The following is a 24,045-nucleotide window of genomic DNA, read 5'->3' as shown; positions in this document are numbered from 1 at the left end:
ATAACATAATGAAAAAAAAAGAACGAAAATTCTGTTTAAATTATTAATACAAAATAATTACTTATGTGGTTTTTTTTTTTTGGGGGGGGGGGGGGGGAATATAAAATAATTACTAATATTGTTGAGGGGGGAGAGATGTTAATAAAATATTTTGACAAATCATATTAATAATAAATTCACTTTTCTTTGTTTAAGGTTGTCAATTATATATTCTTACATTAAAATAAAGAACCACTCTTAAGTCTCTCTCGCAACAAAAACAAAATGCATTTACATGTACAATGAGTCAATGTAGATGTTTAATTACAGTATTAGATGCTAGGTTAGGATGCTTGATGCATTTACCAAAAATACTGTTGAAATCATCATCAAAATGCTTAATTTATTACTTTTCCAACATTTTCCCAATCCTTAACTACAATTGTCATCAAACTATAAAGGAATTCAAATCAAAAAGCTGAAATGCAGCAACACAAGCTGAAATCCTATTCAAAATTTAATGATCGTAAAATTTAATAATTGTCATGCAATAGCTGTTAACTTACAAAACGAAAAATCAGCTGTTGAAATATCACCTAAAACATCTGTTAAAATTGAAAATATTGTAGTAACAAATTTATCAACACACATTTCTATTAAATAAATACACTCATTTCAAATACACAAATAAATACACTGAGATTTGTTCCAAAAAGAGAGAGATAGAAAATGGTGTTTAACGTCCACTCAACACAAACTAGGTCATTTTGGGACTAGCATATGGTTCAATTTTATTTCAATAATTCACTTGCACGTAGGGGTCTTTAGCAGTGGGAGGAAACCGGAGGGCCCAGAGAAAACCCACGAGGTTGGACAGGCAACCCTACACCTTGTCACGTACAACCAGGGATTCGAAACCACGCCAGTTGACTCAATGATGAGCCTTATGATACAGCGTGCATATGCTAACCATTCGGCTATCTAACCCCCCTTGTTCCAAAAAAAATAAATGTTTATTTCTGATAATTGTGTGGTTTTATGATGTAATTTGTTTCATTTCAGTAATTTATCATTGGTTTTTACGATCAAAAATGAAATGGGCTACTAACTGCTCTGCTCCAACTGAGCTAATGAAGATGGGTATACACCATACAGTGTGCTATGAGGGAAATTTTGCCCAAACAGCGGCACTATGGCCTACTCTTATATCGAATTCCAACTGCCAAGGGTTTTGTTACGTGCATGCCAATGTGTATACTGGACCACTGATAAGGGGGAACCACGCTGGAAAATCCAGATTAACTTTCTCAGCCAATTGAGGGGATCGACTGAGTCATGGAACAGAGTTCAAGTGAGAGAGAGAGAGAAATGGGGTTTAACATCCACTCGACACAAAATAGGTCATTTCGGGACTAACATATGGTTCAATTTTATTTCAATAATTTGCTTGCGCGTAGGGGTCTTTAGCAGTGGGAGGATACCTGAGGACCCAGAAAAAAACTCACGAGGTTGGACAGGCGACCCTACTCCTTGTCAGCAGTTTCTAGAGAGAGGAGTTGCTGCGGGCGGTCCATTCACTAAAAAGGTTAATTAATCAAAATTGATTTTTAAAATTCATTATATGGAACAAATCCCAGAATAATTGAACAAAAGTTATTTTAATAACAAATTAAAAACTGAAAGAAAAAAATAGTTACAAGAAAAAGAAAGAATAAGATAGCCACACCAAAAAATTCTCCACAAATTTGTCTTTACAGATGGTCTTTAACCTTTGTGTGATCACTAACCCTTTACAGATGGTCTTTAACCCTCGTGTGATCATTAACCCTTTACAGATGGTCTTTAACCCTCATGTGATCATTAACCCTTTACAGATGGTCTTTAACCCTCATGTGATCATTAACCCTTTACAGATGATCTTTAACCCTCATGTGATCATTAACCCTTTACAGATGATCTTTAACCCTCATGTGATCATTAATCCTTTACAGATGATCTTTAACCCTTGTGTGATCATTAACCCTTTACAGATGATCTTTAACCCTCGTGTGATCATTAACCTGTTGCTTTATTGTCATATATATAAAACATTTTTGTACCTTTGTGTCAAGCGACTTTGTTTCATTCAGACAGAGATGAACGGGAAATGTTATTTTGTTAAATGATTTCGTTAGTAGTCGAGTGAAGAAATTAGAAGGCCTGATGGAAGGGGCTTAGTGAAGAGGAAGCAATAATGCACCTTGCGAGTTTCGATTTTTTAAGCCCTCTCTCAAATGGTTCAGATCTACTATAAAGCTTTCTTGGTACCAGATATAGACACACATCCTCCCAGGAGTATCCTTAGTGATATACAGTATCTTGTTACTCATACGGGTGTTCGATCCCTGCATTGGCCGAGAAAGTTCATCCAGATTTTCCGGTGTGGTTCCCCTTATCAGTGATGCAAGACGGAAGGCCTGACAAGGACAGCTGTCTAGTCCTTCGGATGATACGGAAAACCGAGGTCCGTGTATACATTTGAATGCACGTAAAAGATCCCTTGGCAGTTGGAATTCGATATAAGAGTAGGCGATAGTGCCGTTGCCCGGGCAAAATTTCCCTCATAGCACACTGTATGGCGTATGTCCGTCTTCATTAGCCCAGTATAGGAGCAGAACAGTAGGACGTTAAACCCCATTTCATTTCATTTCATTTTGTTCCTCATACAATTGTTAAGTCACAAGTCACCACACCCTTCAATACTGTGTAGACGAACTTGACTCTATACGGTCAAGGGAGAGAGAGAGAGAGAAATGGTGTTTAACGTCCACTCGACACAAACTAGGTCATTTTGGGACTAACATATGGTTTAATTTTATTTCAATAATTCGCTTGCGCGTAGGGGTTTTTAGCAGTGGGAGGAAACCGGACGACCCGGAGAAAACCCACGAGGTTGGACAGGCGACCCTACTCCTTGTCACGTACAACCGGGGATTCGAAACCACGCCAGTCGACTCAATGACAGACTTTATGATACAGCGCGCGCACGCTAACCATTCAGCCATCCAACCCCCATACGGTCAAGGAGTCCAGATACTAGAAATAAAACAGGGGAATCGAAACCACGCCAGTTGCGCCTGAGCTTACCATTCAGCCATCCAACCCCCACAAATTGGGGACACTGACACGTGAAGATTTATACAACAATTTTTTGTAGTGTATAATAATGATCATAATTTATAGATTAATTATTGATTAATACGAAAAGTGACAAACCTTGAACAAACTACGTAACAGATGTTCTAGTAATAAACAAGTTATTATATTATGTTAGTTTGTTGTTAAATATTGACAGGATTTAACACCCACATTTTAATCTCTACGCTAATCCTTTATCTTAAACTTGGTAATCTCGACGCTAATTACCCGGAAGTATTCATCTACAATAGCCAATCATTGGCTACAGATACAGATACAGATCTATATTTATGTTTCACGAAATTTTAACTAAGATAAAATCCAAATTTTAGTAGATACTTCAATTTTGATTGGCTTAGCACTAAAATCAATCTAATATTATCCAATCAAATTACTAAAATTTGGATTTTATCTTAGTTAAAATTTCGTGAAACAGGGCCCTGATCTATATTTACGTTTCGTTTTTTTATACTTTCGATGGCCTACACTACATGAAGATCTGATCAGTTGTAGTGGAAGGTCGTGTCAGGGGTCATATGAGCGGCTTTTGACCCGATGACGTCAGACATTTAATTAATCAATTAGTGTTGATGTTTTGGTGGGTTACCCACAGTTCCCTTCACCTTACGCCAAAAACTTGCTGTAACAGACCGTTTCATTGGCTAATCCCTCACATCATCCAGAACACGTCAATGATAACAACTCTTCCAGATCCTAGTGTAGTAAAGACAAGTAAAACGAAATTTTGAACTATAAAAAACTAAACGAGAGAGAGAGAGAGAAATGGGGTTTAACGTCCACTCGACACAAACTAGGTCATTTCGGGACTAACATATGGTTTTTAATTTTATTTCAATAATTCGCTTGCATTTAGGAGTGGGAGGATACCAGAGAAAACCCACGAGGTTGGACAGGCGACCCTACTCCTTGTCACGTACAACCAGGGATTCAAAGTTTGGTAGAATTTTCCACAATGATTGATATCTCAACCACATCACCTAATGACATGACATACCTCCTGGCAAACATCAACCTACGTTTGACCAAATCCAGACAGTAAAACCCTCCACTGAACAAAAGGTACATTATTTATGCTTGTATGATTAAATCAGGAATGAAATTCACAATTAAAATGAAATGATGTAGCCATAGTAGCCTCTAGACAGCTTTATGTACATGAAATAATTTCCAAAACCTCTTCTTTTATGCAATATCACGAATTTCAAGAATTATTTAGGATGTCCTGGTTTTTCACTGTGTCAAGTAGCCATATCCTATAATTTTTGTTATTATCATTAGGACATTTTGGGACTAACATATGGTTCAATTCTATTTCAATTGTTCGTTTGCGCGTAGGGGTCTTTAGCAGTGGGTGGGAACTTGAGGACTCAGATAAAATCCTTAAGTTTGGACAGGCGAGGCGAACCTACTCGTCACACCACTTGATTCAATGACAGACATCTAAAGCGCACATGTGAAACCATTCAGCAACCCAACTCCCCTCAGTGGTTAACAGAGAGAGAGAGAGAAATGGGGTTTAACGTCCACTCGACACAAACTAGGTCATTTCGGGACTAACATATGGTTTTTATTTTTATTTCAATAATTTGCTTGCGCGTAAAGGTCTTTAGCAATGGGAGGAAACCGGAGGACCCGGAGAAAACCCACAAGCTTGGACAGGCGACCCTACTCCTTGTCACGTATAACCTGGGATTCGAAACCACGCCAGTCGCCTCAATGACAGGCCTTATGATACAGCGCGCACGTGCTAACCATCCAACCCACCAATGGTTAACAGAACATAATGCGAATAATAATAATAATGAGGTTTTATACAGCGTCTTATCCATGTTGACACATGCTCAAAACACTTTAGTAATGGCTCTACTGGTAAAACTGTCAAAATAGGAAAGTTTTTAGTGTGGATTTAGATTGATTAAAAAGTCTGTTAATTCTTAATCTATTATGGTACATGTAGGTTGATTCCATAATATAGGACCACCGGAACGATGGACCTATATCCACATGACGAAGTTATATCTTGGAACAACTAGTGACTGATTATTTTGAGTACGAAGTGATCTGTTGGAATAAGAAGTTACGATTCCCGCGTGCATCCAATGTTATACATATGTAGTATGTATATATATATATCAACCAGTGTAAAACAATGTATTTTAGTAGAATATAACTAAAATAACACCTGGTTATATATCCTGTATCTACTTCTAACTTGAAATATAAAAATAGAACAGAATCTTACAACATGTAGTACAGCAACAACCTGTAAGGTTTCATATATGTACCAGTATAATGCCATTAATATGGTCTGAACTCGGGCTAAATGCACCAACGGGGTTAATGAAATGAAATGGGGTTTAAGGTTCTACTGTTCTGCTCCTAATGGGCTAATGAAGACGGGCATACGCCATACAGTGTGCTTTGAGGGAAATTTTGCCCCGGACAGCAGCGCTAAGAGAGAGAGAGAGAAATGGGATTTAACGTCCACTCGACACAAACTAGGTCATTTCGGGACTAACATATGGTTTAATTTTATTTACATAATTCGCTTGCGCGTAGGGGTCTTTAGCAGTGGGAGTAAACCGGAGGACCCAGAGAAAACCCATGAGGTTGGACAGGTGACCCTACTCCTTGCCACGTACAACCGCGGATTCGAAACAACGCCAGTCGACTCAATGACCGACTTTATGATACAGCGCGCGCACGCTAACCATTCAGCCATCCAACCCCCCACAGCAGCGCTACGGCCTACTCTTCTATCAAATTCCAACTGTCAAGGGTTTTTTTTATGTGCACGCCAATGTGTACATGCGACCGCAGTTTTTCATCCCATTCTCTCTTGCCAGGCCCTCTGCCCAGCACCACTGACAAGGGGGATCCAAACCAGAAAATCCCAATGAACTTTCTCGGTCAACACAGAGATCGAACATGGAACCTCCAGGTCACCAAGCCACTGTGGCTGTCATATAAGTAAAAACAGTTATACCACAACTTAGAAATAGATGTTAGCTCTAGAATGTACAGCATGTGTACAAAAACATATACATGTAAGAGTACAAGTACAAAGTACATGTAAAACAAATACAATCAATTCAGTGAAAAACAACGATAAGTCTCTGTCTGCCTATTACCACAAACCATACTATATAATAAGTAGTTACAAGGCATGTAAGTAAAAACAGTTATATCACAACCTCTACAAATAGATCTTAGTTTAATACAACAATAGAATATACAGAATGTATACAAAAACAGGAGAGAGAGAGAGAGAGAGAGAGAGAGATGGGGTTTAACCTCCACTCCACTGACACAAACTAGGTCTTTTCGGGACTAACATATGGTTCTAATTTATTTCAATAATTTGCTTGCGCGTAGGGGCCTTTAGTAGTGGAAGGAAACCTGAGGACCCAGAGAAAACCCACGAGGACAAAAACATATAAACTTCAAACAATCTGATACATACATGTATAATAATATATTCATAATTCTACTATAGATTATTCTATACATGTTTATATATAGTGTAAGTAAAAACAGATATATTTTATATAACACACCCACCCTAGAAACACAGATCTAAAATTTAAAGTAGCTAAGTCTCTAACTCAATATCATCCGCAATCTTCGACATTGAAAAAACGAATTATTTGTCAATTCAAATCAACATTCATGTTGTGATCTTATTGGGAAAAGATGGGCTTCTGATATCCAATATTTACGACAAAAAAAATATTTTACCATTGGTACACGAATCGTGTACCAGAATGCATGTCAGCGCCATTTGTAACAAGGGACTCGAAGAATGAGGCTAGATATATTCCACAAGTTACGTCAAACGGTGTCTCCATATTCTTATCTGGAGAGCATGCGCAATAAATAATACAGGTGTAGACTGGAATAACAAGACGCTAAAGATTACCATTTGATTGAGACTTCTCGCGTATAAAACCAAACATAACTGATTTGAAATAAAAAGTGAAAACAGAAACGATTGAATGTAAACCAGTTTATATACATTCATATTACATAATTATATGCGTTGCTACCCATCTGTGCCAATTTCTAGGTCCCAAATATTAGCATTTAGCTCCTTTAATGTCCTTTAATACAACAATAAAATTTACATAAACCATGTGGACAAAAACATGTAAACTGCAGGCAAACAATCGTGTAGCTTAATGTATTTGTCCGTGCAGAGATACATAGAATGATAACAACATGTAAACTGCAGATAAACAATCGTGTACTTGTACTAGAATAGTTATTCATCATTTACTGTTCTACATGTACATGTTGTACAAGTGTAACAGATAATGTAACAGATGATTGATACTATAATCCCACCTGGTAAACAGGTGCTTGTATCTTACCTGTTTAACATTACCTAAGATTATTAACGTTATGTCAGTAATCCAGTAGAGCAAATGAAGCGTGAAAATTTGAGACATGTGCTTCGGCTCAAAGGTGTAATCAAATGGCTTAATTCTTTCATCAAAGAAAGCATTAACATGGCCAAATTCTAATATCAAAACGTACTGTACGAACAGCAAGTCATCTAGGAATTTCTTCATTATAGCTTGTGTCTTTCTTAGAAACACTTTGGTTCCTGTGCCAACTTTAAATGGACGTTCAGGGGTTTTCAACTCATCTGCAAATTGCAGAAAATGGCTTTACAGGGGAATTGCACTCCCTAAAATTATTCTGCCTTGAAAGCTTAATGTAGCAAGGTTTCCCCACCAGGTTATGTGAAAGAGAGAAACAAATAGAGAGAGAGAAGAGAGAGAGAGAGATGGGTTTAACTTCCACTTGGCACAAAATAGGTCATTTCAAGACTAACATACATGTATGGTTCAATTTTATTTAAATAATTTGCTTGCGCGTAGGGGTCTTTAGCAGTGGCAGGGAACCGGAGAAAACCCACAAGGTTGGACAGGCAATTCCTACTCCTTGTCACGTACAAGCTGGTAATTGAAACCGCACCATTTGACTCAATGCTACCCTTATGATTCATCGAGCACAAATCGGAGGGCCTGACAAGGACAGCTGTCTAGTCCTTCGGATGATACGAAAAACCGAGGTCCCTAGTATACATTGGAATGCACGTAAAAGATCCCTTGGCAGTTGGAATTCGATATAAGAGTAGGCGATAGTGCTGCTGCCCGAGCAAAATTTCCCTCATATCACACTGTTTGGCGTATGCCCGTCCTTCATTAGCCCAGCATAGGAGCAGAACAGTAGGACGTTAAACCCCATTTCATTTCATTTCATTTCGAGCACAAATAATAAGACAAGTAATTGCAAGTATGTTATTTGGACCAGGAACAAAGCACAACATCATCACCACCATCTTGGAATTGTGACGTCATATATTAGAAATCAAGGTCCATAAATCCATGTGCATGCTAAGTTTTTCAAAGATGGTCGCCCAACAGAGGAAGAAGAAAAAAATAAGAAGCCGAGTAGCATTTGGGGACCCAGTTCTTCATCCAAAAATCCAGTAGTACAATTATAGAAGTCATGTAGACTGATGTAAAGACAATACAAGTCATGTACAATAAATACACTAGCACAAAACATACATTAATAATTCAGAACCTAACATAAATTACCCTTGGGTCATGTTCACAGATATGTTATGTTGGTCTCTGCATTCTTAACATCTGAGTCACTAATTGTATGTTCAAATGCAAAAATACAACAACAAGATTCAGTCATCCAGAAGAAAAATACCAAATCTATTTCCATGGAAACACAAAAATTACCAAAAGGCAACTACTATAATACATGTAGGTTGATGTATGTACCAAGTTAAGATATCTTGAACGGTTTATCAGAGTCTAGACTCCGATCATACCCAACTACTAACTTCATTCAATATCAAAGCTGAATAATTATTTATTTTACGGACCACCGTGAACTGAAATCAGCAATGCAACCATATATTGAAAGGAAAATTCAGAAAAGAGTGTCAGTCCAAAATATAACAAACAGCACAGTATGTACTCAATAGAAACACATCCTCCCCACCCCCTTCACTTCGCTCAAAACTGGATTATTTTCTTTTTTATGCACCACTGTGAACTGAAAACAACAATACAACCAAATATCAAAAAAAAAAAAACTCAGAAATTAATAATAGTTACTAGTATTAGTCACCAAAATAGAATAATCACAATAGCCCCCCCCCCACACACCAGCCTTCACTTTGCTCAGAACTAGATAATTATTTATTTTATGCACTACTGAACAGAAATCAACAATACAGATATCAAATACAAAACTCTGAAATTAGTATTAGTCACAAAAATAGAATAATCACTATAAAGTATGTACACAATAGTACTGAAGCGTGATATAATGAACTTATGACTGATTGACCTTACATTATAAAGCCATTAAGACTGGCTTAGTGGTAGATTGTTTTCAATCTAGTCATAAGCCAACAACTTCTACTAGTAGTATTGTAGTCAGTTTATGTGCTATCTGTTACAGGCAAGCATACAACAAGCTCTCAGCTTACCTATAATACTGTTTATTCCTGAAAAAATCAATAACTAGGTCACAAACTGGCAGTGGCTGACCTAAATATACTGTTAGTGACAAAACCGATCTAGTGCTTGTTATCCAAGAACCGACTTGATAGCTAGCACTAAGCTTCACACGCAATACGACATCGGCTTATTCATTGACTTGCAAACCTTGATATTCCTGCATATATATATATCTTGATAAATGAAATAGGGTTTAACATCCAACTTTTCCTTCACACCAAGCGGGCTAATAGTATTAATACTAATCTGTAGATTTTAATTACAGAATGTAAATTACAGTGGACCTCATTTTATCGTCCCATCCGAACGACTAGACAGCTGTCCTTGTCGGGCCCTCTTGACCACTGACAAGGGGAAACCATGGTGGAAAATCCTGATGAACTTTCTCGGCCAACATAGGGATCGAACACGCGACCTCCAGGCTAGTGAGCCAGCGTCTTACCCACTTAGCCACCGTGGCTCCCGGAGGTATGAAGGATTCTATTTTTGTGAACTTGACAATAAGTTTAATGTCCTAATTTTCTGCTCCGACTGGGTTAATGAAATGGACACACGCAGTGTGTTTTTAGAAATATTTTACGCCAACAACAGCGCTATGGACTAGGCCTACTCTTATTTCAAATACAAACTGTCAAGGGTTCTTTTACATGCACGCTAACGTGTACAGGGGACCTCTGTTTATTTTGGACCATCCACAAGACCATACACTATTCCTAACCAATAAACAAGTGGAACCCACGCTTGAAAAATTCTGGGGAATCTTCTCTACCAACAATGAGATTAAACCATGGACATCCTGGTTAGCTACTGCCTTTATCACGGAGTCACTGAAGTTACCTTTCAGGTGAGAAATAAATCAGAGCCATCAGAAGATAAACTTTTTCTAATTATCTCTCACCTTGACATATTTCAATGTATTATGTCTTCCAGACACATGTATACATAACCATTATAAATCAACAAATTATGCACTTCTATCTCTGGGTGCAATCAGTTGGACTTTATTGACATAATCGTCAATTTTAATAGCAATACCTAGAGACCTTGAGTATATTATTCATTATCTATGTGGTTTCTAGTTATATAAAGTCAACCATCCTATATCATTGATAAAGTTACACTCATAAAATTTTAACACAGATCCTATTTCGTTTCGTTTTTTATAGTTCAAAAAAATGAAATGAAATGGAGTTTAACGTCCTACTGTTATGCTCCTAACCTGGGCTAATGAAGACGGGCATACGCCATACAGTGTGCTATGAGGGAAATTTTGCCCGGACAGCAGCACTACGGCCTACTCTTATATCGAATTCCAACTGCCAAGGGATCTTTTACGTTTATAGTTCAAAATTTCGTTTTACTTGTCTTTACTACACTAGGACCTGGAAGAGTTGTTATATAAATTTTGTTTTACTTGTCTTTACTACACTAGGATCTGGAAGAATCGTAATATAACCAGCATTCTGGATGGTGTGAGGAATTAGCCAATGAAACGGTCTGATATGGCGAGTTTTTTGGCGTGAGGTGTACGGAACTGTAACCCACTAGAAACATCAACGCTGATTGGTTAATCAAATGTCTGACATCATAGGATCAAAAGCCGCTCATATGACCACTGATGCGAACTCCCACTAAGACCCTAAAGACCTAAAAATTAAATAACTTTTGCTTAAGAAGATTTTATACATATAAGTTTCAACATGATCAACATCTAAAAATTAAACTGGTTTTGCCCAATAAGATTTTGATAGGAGTTACACAATTTGACAAATAATGATCAACATCTATAAATTAAACTGATTTGGCCTAAGAAGACTTTGATAGGGTGTTACACAATTTGACCATATTATTATCTACATGTATATATCTGTATGAAGTTATGTAACCTGTCAGACTGTCAGTTATCAGAATGTCATACATATAGTGTCAGATATTTCTTGACCCTTGACCCAGTAATACCCCACCCATAAGACACAAGGCTCTTTCAATCACAATTATGGGGTGTAGCAGCATGTATATTATTCCACAATGTAACTTTTTTCCCTTAATATGCAGTCCTTGTTTTTTAAGGCGAGCGATCACTCTTGAGCATCTGTCGCGCACCTGAATGTCAACCGAGGGTGAGTTTTCTCCCTCCCCTTAAAATTGAAAATCGCTCTCCTTTACAAAGTCATGGGGGGTTTATTATCATTTATGAAACTAGGAATGACCCCCTGACATGCAGTTATTGATCTTCAGAACCATTTCCCATACACACAACTATCGGTAATCACTCTTTTTGATATCAGATCACTGTCCTTAATTTCTTAATCACTCTTATCAAAACTGGGATAGCTTTTTTACGGGAGCGATTTTTTCAATCAAGCATCCCGATAGAACTGGGACAGGACAGAATTGTGTTACGCGATTGAAATTATGTCAATCTGCCCAAAAATCGAGCATCCCGATAGAATTGTGACAGGACAGAATTGTATCACGCGATTGAAATTATGTCATTGTCAATAAGAAAGTTCCATATTAACGATCGAGCATCACAATAATGTAATGGTCTAGACTTTAACATTTGCAATAAGACATGCAGGAAATCTGACAGTGTATAATATACTGTTATACTGACACTGAATGTTGTTTATGGCGCACACTAAAATAGACCGTGGCCAGTAGGTGTAAAATATAACCCTCTAGCTTTCTCCTCTCCAAGTCATTAAAAGACTTGATAATCTTATCACTAACCAAGTCATTAAAAGACATGATAATCCTATCACTAACCAAGGAACATTATGGGGGTGCTCGATTGTCAGTTCGGAACGTCACGAATTGACAGAATCGCAATCAAGTGATAGGGAATTCAGCCCTGTCACAGTTCTGCTAGTCCTGACAGTTGAGGTGGTGTGAGTAGAATCGGGACGTATTTTAAGTAACAAATATGTTTCAGCAATCATAATTGGTTGAGATATCATTTACATTTATGCAGTCAGCACATGCGTTGTACTCCGAAATTCTCCTTGTCACTTGATTGACACTTTTTTTAGAATTGTGAGAATTGAATTACGGAATGTTCAATTGAGTATCCCCTATGTGTCCCGAGTTTCTGATCCCATTAATCCAGCCATTAGGAGGTATAGGGATTTCCTCTAGTTACAGAAGTAATATTCCTGAAGTGGATGAACTGTTGGTTAGATCTATTTTATAAGGCCAACTTCAAGTTTGGTCGAAGGTCACGAGATGTAAACAGGGTTAGCGCTAATCCCAACCCTAATCCTAGCAGTTACGTTAACCCTAGGATACAATCTCGCCAACAATTGCATGCCCTAACCTTATTTACATCTCCGTGACCTTGGCGACATCTGTAATTGGCCTTAGGAAATAGTACTAGCCCATTATGATTTTTGACTGTGATTTTAACATGCAAGCGATAATGGTAGGCAAATCATGTTCTATGTAAAATAAAAGAGATTATATTGAAACTTATATAATTTAAAAGTTCACATTACCTCTAGGGTCAACATTCTTCATCCATGATCCTAAAAAAAAAGAATCAAAAAAAAATATATAATTCGAGGCCTATGAATTTCTCAAGGCCTACATGTATATCAAGTTAATTTCTGAATCTTCTTTTCCTTGTTTGATTATTACAGTGCATATAGAAATGATTTTTACATAAAAGCACATATTTTTTTAAAGCTAAATGAATGTAATAAGCATTTGCTCAAGCCATGAATGAAAATATGAAATTAAAAAAGTGATTCTATGGCTAAAAACTGCCAGTATAATGTAAGCTACATGTAATGATGAAGGAAGCAGAAGATAAAAATAAAAGTAGAGGCTAGCCATGTATCGAGTGGGGCAGGGTTGAACCATAGATTTTAGCGGGAGGGGACTTCACTTGGTGGGTCTTCAGTGGGTCTTGGTGTGAGTGAATTATAACAAATATTTGAAATAATACTGAACATTTAGTGTAGTTTAGTATACAACACTGGTTAATAAAAACTATCTTAACAATAGACAAGAACAACAAGTACCATATAACATAAACACTAAGAACAATGAACAATAAAATAAATGAATAACGAATGAAAAGATTTATGGATACACTTGTAACTTTCGACAATAAATTTTGTAAATCAAAGAACGTTAAAGCGGAAATTGCAAATTTTCTAAGAAAGTCAAAACGTAATTATTTCTATGTCTTTTGCTCAATAGGTCGTCAACTCACAATTATACGATCATAGGGGTCATTCTCACACTTAAGATTCATTTACACAGGAAATAATAACACAATTACGTCCCTTGTTTTCTATTCTCCACCATGGAGTAGCGATATTCAAACGTTTGAAAATGAAGAGGAAAATGATATTTTTGCCAATTTCTCAGCTGGCAATAGTGAATTATAGGATTAATAGGATTATTCTTTAACAAGGTACATGTAGGACTGTTTATGGATATCATCTATTTTCAGGCTTTATTTTAATAAATTTTAAAAATATAACTTAAAAATTTGCAATTTCCGCTTTAAGCTATAGCTCTACGTGATATACAATGTATGTAGATCAGTAGACATCATGTTCAAACAAAATTTGTTTCTTATTCAAAATATGTCGCTACTCACTAATCACAGTATTTCCATGACAATCTTGCATATCCATAATATTATCTTTTAGGTTTTTAAATATCCACAGAGACACAAAAATAAAAACATGTTGTAACATACTAAACTGTTTATATTATTTGACTTTCACTTAAAAAAACAATTGAAAAGGAATTTATTAGTAGTAAATTAACAAATTAGTTTTCAATTGTATATTTATAAGAAATTTTTTTTCTTGAATATAAAATGAATTGCTTATGTCCGCAGTTTACAAAGCTGTCTCACTCACTGGAAGGCGTTCTTTAGATAGTGAATTAAATTTTGACGAATTAAGATACGATAATAAAAAAAAGTCTTGATTATCTCCTTTTTAATTAGATTATTAACTGGCAATCGTGTGTAAATCTGATAAAAATCAAAACCATCCAAAGGTCTAGAGATTTGATTATGTGCAAATTTATCTCTTACATAATGCATCTTTAAATACCGCAAGCCTGGAAATAAGGCACCTGTCACAGACAATGTCAGACATAGATTCAGGATTTGTCAGGCACTAAACCGCTGGTGCCTGTCATTTTGTCCGGCACTAATTTGTCTTTTTAATTGATATTAATAAATGTCCAGCACTAAGTTGAAAATGTCAGGTACTATTTTACAAACACACAAGACTAGTGTATACATGTATATTTAACTGTATTATATTGTTGATTTTACAATTATCAACAGGCCTGGAAATAACGGTTTTAGATGTACCCGACAAAATGTCAGGCACTATTGAAATAGTACCTGACATTTTCAACTTAGTGCTGGACATTTATTAATAACATCAATAAAAAAGACAAATTAGTGCCTGACAAAATGACAGGCACCACAGTTTTGTGCCTGACAAAGTCTGAATCTGTGTCTGACATTATCAGTGACAGGTGCCTTATTTCCAGGCTTGGTCAAGTTGATCCACTCTGAACCGAGATTTTAGCGATTGAGTATTGGGGCTAGCCTCGATCATCATTACTAAAGTCGGTAGGATAAAAAACATAGTCTTGATTATCCATTTTTTATTTATTTAATTATGAATGAAAGTCGAACAGCAAATCGGAACCTCAACCTAATCCAATAAACATAGCAGGCTAGCGACGCCATCAAGAGTTGATTGATGGTCTGCATAAGTCAATTAATGTCTAATTAATAATTTAGATAACATTTCAGACCTAAAAAAAAGACCTGTAATAGACAGATTTAGCTCTTGCATAATGTATGTTTAAGTGCACTGTAAGAATAAATTAAGGGCTAAAAACTAAGATATGCAAATAGCAGCAACATTAGAAGGCGATCTTGATCTTTGTCCATTTACGTTTAAGCGCATTAAGAAAGGATGGTACATCAGGTTGCATTACAGCTCATAACGGATGAAGGACTGCATAATACATATAGCATTAAAGCATAGCTGGATATTTTTGTAATAAAATGGGTGTAAACTTATATGCATAAGATTTCAATTCATCAAATGTTGGGTTCTGTTTTTATCCCTACATGTAGTTTATTGTATTGTACACCCTTTTCTACTTTATTTTTAATATTTAGGTATGTAATAACATTATTCAATTCTACACATTAAATTAAATACATATATTATAAAATATTCTTAATTTCCATTCAAATACTGGAAGAGCTTGTTACTTATGGTAATCGGTTACCAGCAAGCTTATAAATGTTGTTTTGTTGGGGTTTTTTACCAGATCAGTCATAAATGATAATTAAAAGAATCAGAATGAAATAACTTGTGAATGGAGTGATGAGTCCCTAGAGATTTTCTGTATAAAACGAAACAGGAAATAAATGTCTGGAAATCAAATTTAAAATTGCAAAGAAAAACATGCAAAAATTACTTTCAAATATCATGCAAGGAAATATGAATGCTAATGCAAATGCAAATGCATACGAAAAATCTATTCACCAATAGTTTGTGTCATCCATTCAGGCAAAGCTATAAAGCAAGAATGTTTTCAAGGATAAAAGATTATATCATATATCAGACATTATAAATAATGAATGATTTATATGATACTAGTGGTGCACAATTGATTCTTTCCAAAGAATTTAGCAATAAATGTAATATACATAGTCTTATTGTCTCAACTTCTTGATTTAGCAATAGATATCTAATGCATATATTGTTTTATCGACTCAATTTCTTGTAAACCTAACAAATCTTTTTTGAATTTGTAATGAATTTTAGGCCAGGAAATGGTTCCCAAGCCTGAATCATGTTTCTGTTGTTATTCTTAGGGATGACGCTCTTCGAAAATAAAAGCCCAAGATTTCGCCAATTAATGTACTACGATGAACATGTAATTTGGCATGGTTGTTCCTTGGACAATTGCACATTGATTGACGGACTTCAATTCCAAGATGGCTGTGATGATGTCATAGTCAGGTTCTGATTCATAGCACAGTGGTACTACTGTTACTGTACAGGCCCAGCTATAAATAGTCACAGATGTACATGTACATGTATGGCATAACTACATGTAACAAACAAACAAAAATTAAAATGAAAAAATTCACAATTTTGTAATCAAATTTTAAAAAGAAGATTGAATAAAACTGTAAAAAAAAATTGTTTTTTGTTTTTTTTAAAATATACAAAAAGACAAGAGTTCTATGAAATGAAATGGGGTCTAACAGCCTACTAAGAGTTCTATAGAAAACAATTACTGTATTTTGAGCTATGTTACTAAAAATAGCAAGAGGCATGCTGTAAATATTCTATTATCTATACATGTATCTACTGTCTACAACAAATATAATAATGAATCCGTATGATCTAAACCACAGCAATAATAAAGATAGTTTGCCTTGCAATCAAACAAATAACCTTAGTACATGTAGAAGCAAAATCGCTAAAGCAGTTTGTCATTTTTTGTTTTACTTTTGTAATGACCTGCTAATGGGAGAATGGAATTTACAAGACATTATAAACAGATCACAGGTGAGAGAGAAATGGGGTTTAACATCTGCTTGAAACAAACTAGAGGTCATTTCGAGACTAACATGGTTCAATTTTATTTAAATATTTTGCTTGCACGTGTGATTCTTTACCAGTGGGAGGAAACCGGAAAACCCGGAGAAAACCCACGAGGTTGGACAGGCAACCCTACTCCTGGTCATGTTGGATCACAGGTACATGTACTGCCACAAACCATCAAGTAATTATATCAGAAATAATTAAAATTTGATAGGCTTCTTGTTCTTCCTAGTGATAAATTAAATACAGGTAAGAAACATCTACCAGTAATCGATAAAAATTATCAGTAATGGTTGAAACACATTAGGCTTCTTCCTCTCATAAAAATGCACGTGTAAACACTCTAAGTAATCATGGGCCATAAATAAAACCTATATTACTTATTAGATATTGTTGAAAATCAATAAGACTCTTTGTTTCATATACTCTGTACTTGCAGCATAAGTCAATAATGATTGTGGATGACAAATTAAATTAAGGACTGACGACAATAAGTTTATTTACAACCATATTTCGATGAGTGTGTCACGTATATAAATATTTAATAACGTAACAGATGAGATAAGTAGGAAAATCCATATTTATTTTTTTAAGGTAATCATCCTGTTTTATTAAAAATACAACGAATATTATGTCTGACATAATAAACAATATATCCAACCTCTGGCATAATCAAAGTAGCCTATCATTCTAGACTTCTGTTAAGTATTGAAGAACATTTTGTAAGTATTTTTATTTTTTCACTATTTTTTCGATTTTTGAAACCGATTAGATATGTAAAATTAGACTTTAACAGAATTAATAATAATTGCAACATGCATACATGTATACCGGTATATGTATTTAATGTTTCAATCAAACTTTAATTATTTTCAAATAAATTAAGAAAACAACAGAAAGTCAATACCACATCCAAGAGAAAGATTCAAAAGCTAAATTAAAAATAGAGTTATAAATAGAACAAGTTAACAAGGACACACTATGCATGTTTTCGAAGAGTGGACATATGATATAGTAGTTGTAAATCAGTCAGTGAACTCCAGACTTGATTCAGTATCAGTAATCAGGGTATATAACAAGTCCTCCGTATCAGTCATAAAATTTATATAGAAAATAAATTAAAATTACCAGTGCTAAGTAATAGTTAAATAACATTAAAACAATCCATGTTTAGATCTAATCAAAGAATGAAGACCTGTTTACGCTGTTTATGCGAAAACATCAACAATAGAAAGACATTATATCACTCTAAGCTACTAATAAATATTGTATAAGTTCAAGCTCAAAGTAATGGTAAAATATATTGATCTAAGGAATGAGTGAAAAGAAAAGCGTCTTAAAAATGTGTGACTCAGTAGTCTACACGTACTGTATGCTATGGTTACCTACACTGTGGAAATCACATGCATATTTCTAAAGCAAGGCTTTCATAAATAGGCCTATTATTACACAATTTATTGATTTCCATTTATAGTTTGGAAGACTGTACATAGTCTAAGGGCATGATGTAAACTATGAAATAATTCATTATTATTATTAATCGTATTATTATTTATTACAAAATGTATATAGCACCACTTTTACAGATGTGTTCAAGGGCACTAAATTTCATTGAAATCTAAGCAGATTTGTGTTTTTAGGCTAAGGAAACAGGGTAAAATTTCTGGCACCTACATTAGTGTCGTGAAAATATCTTGTGTAGATCTTTATATATATAAACAAAGTAAGCCGGAATCTAACAAATTTTGCATTGTATAATATTCTATCATTCACTAATACTTAATGGTTTCCAATTGGAGGAATACTCTAAACAACCTCAATCAATTATCTACTTTTAAGGATCTTAATTTAGCCTAATTAAATAAACCATTCAATTAAGCAATGTGTTTGGCAAACAAATTACCTTCTTTCTTGGTTTCTTCCTGTGTCACTGATACTGATTTCGGTCCTGTTTTCGTAAAATCTGATGGTTCTGGGGTAGAAGGTGGGGTGGGATCGCGAGTTGTGGCTGGGGCAGGGGATGAGGAGTCTACCCCAAAACTGGGTGGGTTAAAATTCATCAGTGGTTCCACGTTCGGAGGGGAGGGTTGAGATTGACGGGTGTAAGTGGGTTCATCACCAAAAGAAATTAGGGGATCAGGGGAGTTATCAACTGGCGTAGCCTCCGACGCACCGGTAGCATAAAGATCCTCTTCTGCTAAATTTTCATTTCCGAAAGATGTGGATGTTATTTCTTCATCTTGATCAAATCCTAAATTTTCTGCTTCTGGACCAGCATCAGGTTTATCCAGTTGCTCAAAATCACTGAAATTATTACTTTCGGGTTGGCTACTCAAAAAGTCGTCTGTTCTAGGATCTGCCATGTTTATAAAAGTTGTTATTATTGTCTTCTTAGATTTAATATATCACACACGTCAATCGACAGCACAGTTCAAACAAATGAGCTCAGGTACTTCGAACTTGTTTTTCTACAGTGTCTTGCGAAAAGGCGGAAATTACACAAACATGGCGGCGAGATCTAACAGAGACGCATGCGCGCAATTAAGCACTTAATCGAACGAATGCATCCATCACCCAGCTGAACGTGAATCATACATGATTGATACTGCAATACACATTCTTATACAATGTTATTGAGTATCTCGATATTATGAATGGTTATGGTGAATTATGAATCTATAAACCATAACACTGTTTGAATATCGTGTTTGTTTTGAGAATTATACAAATTCATAATCCCACTATGCATACTGTTACATAACTTACTTAGATAATTAATTGATCAAAATAGACCGATTCGAATATTCCAACCAAGAAAGAGCATTATTCGGCTGGACTTTATTTCTGAAACGATCCTTACTGATTTTTATAATCACCTACATTGATGACCAACTGATATTAAAATTATTGTAAGAAACAAAAGAAAAGAAGCGTTTGGAAATAACAATTTATTAAAAATATAAAATTTGTCATTTTCAGTCTTGATTGCATTTAACGGGAAAATGGATAGAATCGATTTTCGACTTAAATAATCACATTTTTTGGAGATAATAAAATACGCCCTCGTTATACTAATGTGGGCACTTTCGATGATTATGCCAATCCAGCTACTTTGTATTCAATTGTATAGCATCCGATATACGGTAAAAATGCTTATTAATATATAACAATGTTAAAGAAGCTCGGTCGAGTTATTTCCCTTAGGTTATTTGAATTTGAAATATAATTTACTATATCTTTATCTGAGTTAAACTGTACAAAGAATAAGTTATAGATGCGTGTTTTCCTTTATTTTTTTTTTTCATTCTCAGAGGGGAAACAACGTAGCCTAATTTACTTAGGAATTTAATAAGAGACATATATTTTGGCTATATTGCGCCGGGGTAGTTGCTTTCAAATTTAACAAATCGATAAATATATTTGAAATTTAAAGTTGATCTATAACTATGACTATTAATTATTGAGCTAATAAAAAACATTAATGACGATGGTTTACCATAATCAATATACCTGTACAGGTAGCCTAAAAGTAAACAAAAATCGATATTAGTCAACCAGAAAATTAGGGAAGATATAAAATGAAAGTAAGGACTAAAGACGGAAAGTCAAGCTGTCGCAAAGAATCAATTTCACGTCCACGTTTTCGCTTAATTTTAGATCTTAATGACGTTGACACTACATGAGGGGGATTTCTTTTATTAACCACAGTTCCACGTCAATCCAATGAATTGCATCAGTTGTGTCTTCAATATATAAAGGAATTTCTACTGTTAAGATTCAGAAAACACTTTAAAAGAGGAACGGCGAGAGACGAACTTTTTAAAGATCCAAAAAGTGCGATAGAAATTGATTATTTTAAAATTATTTAGCCACCCATAGGCTTCAACGATGTCAAAATTACGCGTTTTTGGTTTTACAATTTGCATTTTGTTAATATTATTGCACAGGTAAGTTTTCTTTTTTCTATAACAAAATTAATTTGAAAAAATCCATTAAACGGGCTAATACAATTTGATATTTTTCTTAATAAAAGTTAAAAACTGTAGAAATTTATCAATATATTATAAGGAAATCCATCATTTGTATTTATCTGTTTAGGAACGTTCAACTCATTAAGTCAACTGACGTGGATTCGATTCCCCGTACGTGACAAGGAGTAGGGTCGCCTGTCCAACCTCGTGGTTTTTCTCCGGGTCCTCCGGTTTCCCCCCACTGCTAAATACCCTTACGCGCAATTATTGAAATCAAATTAAACCATATGTTAGTCCCGAAATGACCTAGTTTGTGTCGAATGGACGTTATCCCCCCTCTCTCTCTCTCTCTCTCTCTCTCTCTCTCGTGTGCTGTAGTAGGCTACTATGGTCTTTGCGACCATATTATGTCTTCAATTATTAGATTCATACTGCGTATAGAGTCATATCTCACGAACTCAAATGAAATTGACTGATGTGTTTTTATATAAAAACCGCGATAATTTGGTAAAAACACAGGTTTTGTCTTTTCCATTGTCAAAATAGGCTATCCATCATAAGGTAATAAGGTAATGTTCTTCTCCCGGTCTTTAGGGTATGGGGATGTTTATTTGGGAAGGAAATTAACACCAAGGTCAGTCTATGACGTAAAGAAATTAGGGATTATAAAAGAGGGTGTTGAGCGAAATTCATCATCAGAGCTCACCCGGTTTGTCAGAGCAGCCATCAAAAACTATGTACACTTTATTGAGAACGAGGAAAATTGATGCCAAGCGGTTTTACTAATAAAGTTGTATAAACGACCTAACCTGCAGTTATATCTACGACCACGAAGAAAACACAACAAAGCAGTCCGGTATTACTACAGATCAAGTCATTTTATTTTTTAACAATGAATGAATGAATGAGCGAATGGACGAACGAACGAACAAATGAATGAGATGCGGTTAACCCGCCAGCCGGGTTAAAGGCTCAATACCACTCTTGTTGTAACTGAATAATATGTCCCAATCTTTATTCTGGTCAACAAATTGTACTATTTTACAATATTCCAATTAATTGATGATACAAATTTCATCTTAACACACCTAATATAAAAAATTGGAAAAATTCAACTAAATGATTTGAAAAGCCTGACGTAAAGCTTTTCAAATGTGACTTGGATTTAAAAATATTTTTGAACCCTCTGGACAAGTAAAATAGGATTTAATGGATAATTTACACAACAGGTAGGACACTAACACATCTGGTACTTTTTTATTTTCGGGAGTTGTCAAGCCAGCAAGAGTGTTATTGTCCCTTTAATGCATTCTTACAAACATGCCGATATATGCTGATATTTGAAAATTAAAATGTCATAAATTTGCGGACTCCGGTGTTGTAAGGGGCGCATGTGTCCTCATGACAATCGTCTATATTTCGTTTCGTTTTTTTTATACTTCGATGGCCTACACTACATGAAGATCTGGCCGGTTGCAGTGGGAGGTCGCGTCAGAGGTCATACGAACGGCCTTTGACCTATGACGTCAGGCATTGATTAATCAACCAGCGTTTACGTTTCTAGTGGTTTACCCCTCACATTAACCAGAATGCGGCTTAACAACTCATCCAGATCCTATAAAACGAAATGAAATAGGATCTGTGTATTAATTAGACTGTCCTTATGAGAAAATTATGATAAATCGTGCTGTAAATTCACCCTAACCAACAATGACCTATTTACACGTTTCATAAAATCAAATAAAAAGTGATTTTTTTTTTATCCTTATTTTTAACGGGAGGGGGCGGAACCCTAGGCTCCCACCTTGTACCTTGATCCGCCATTTTTTGAGGTCTCACAGTAAATCTTTCACGCCGAATTAACGCACACTAGGTCATTTTTTGAAAAACACAGTAAATCTTTCAAGCCAATTTAAATCACACGAGGTCATATCTGGACTAACACAGTAAATCTTTCACGCCGAATTAACGCACACAAGGTCATTTCGCGACAAACACAGCAAATCTTTCACGTCAAATTAACACAGACTAGGTGATTTCGCGACAAAGACAGTAAATTTTCCACGACAAATTTACACAAACCAGGTCATTTGTGGACTATTACACAATATATCATTACCGCCCACCTAACACAGAGAGAGAGGGAGAGAGAGAGAAATGGTGTTTAACGTCCACTCGACACAAACTAGGTCATTTTGGGACTAACATATGGTTTAATTTTATTTCAATAATTCGCTTGCGCGTAGGGGTCTTTAGCAGTGGGAGGAAACCGGAGGACCCGGAGAAAACCCACGAGGTTGGACAGGCGACCCTACTTGTCACGTACAACCGGGGATTCGAAACCACGCCAGTCGACTCAATGACAGACTTTATGATACAGCGTGCGCACGCTAACCATTCAGCCATCCACCCACCCCCCCACCTAACACAGAACTAGGTCATTTGGGGATTAACACACAGTAAATCCCTTTTCAATAATTTGCTTAGAGCAATTTTGCAAAGGAATCCAGAAAACCGGAAGAAAATGCATGAGGCTGCAGGGGACCTTATTCCCTTTAATGTACAAGGTGTATAGAGAATCATACAAGTCGTCGCGTTTCTGGCGAGGGGATCACGGTGGCTAAGTGGGTAAGGCGCTGGCTCGCTAGCCTGGAGGTCGGGTGTTCGATCTCTGCATTGGCCGAGAAAGTTCATCCCGATTTTCCGGCGTGGTTCCCCCTTGTCAGTGATGCA

General features: G+C 35.8%; 1 protein-coding gene across 6 annotated transcripts in view; it reads right to left on the bottom strand.

Moving 5' to 3' along the window:
* The window catches only part of LOC126822121 (reticulon-1-A), a 47,529-nt gene extending 27,656 nt beyond the window's left edge, over positions 1 to 19,873 (bottom strand). Inside the window, exons 1-4 of one of the 6 annotated variants that reach the window (XM_056101356.1) lie at positions 19,245 to 19,873; positions 16,271 to 16,300; positions 13,223 to 13,252; positions 546 to 584 (exon numbers count right to left, since the gene is read on the bottom strand). In XM_056101356.1, the coding sequence (XP_055957331.1) occupies positions 546 to 584; positions 13,223 to 13,252; positions 16,271 to 16,300; positions 19,245 to 19,704 (559 nt within the window). In that variant the 5' untranslated portion in view covers positions 19,705 to 19,873. The remainder of the gene's footprint in view (positions 1 to 545; positions 585 to 13,222; positions 13,253 to 16,270; positions 16,301 to 19,244) is intronic. The other 5 variants (XM_056101357.1, XM_056101360.1, XM_056101358.1 and 2 more) reach the window with 5 other exon arrangements.
* Between the last annotated feature and the right edge of the window lie 4,172 nt (positions 19,874 to 24,045).

This window comes from Patella vulgata, chromosome 5 (assembly GCF_932274485.2).
Source record: "Patella vulgata chromosome 5, xgPatVulg1.2, whole genome shotgun sequence".
NCBI lineage: Eukaryota > Metazoa > Mollusca > Gastropoda > Patellidae > Patella > Patella vulgata.
The sequence above is the reverse complement of the archived record's forward strand: the minus strand, read 5'-3'. Positions and strand labels throughout refer to the sequence as shown.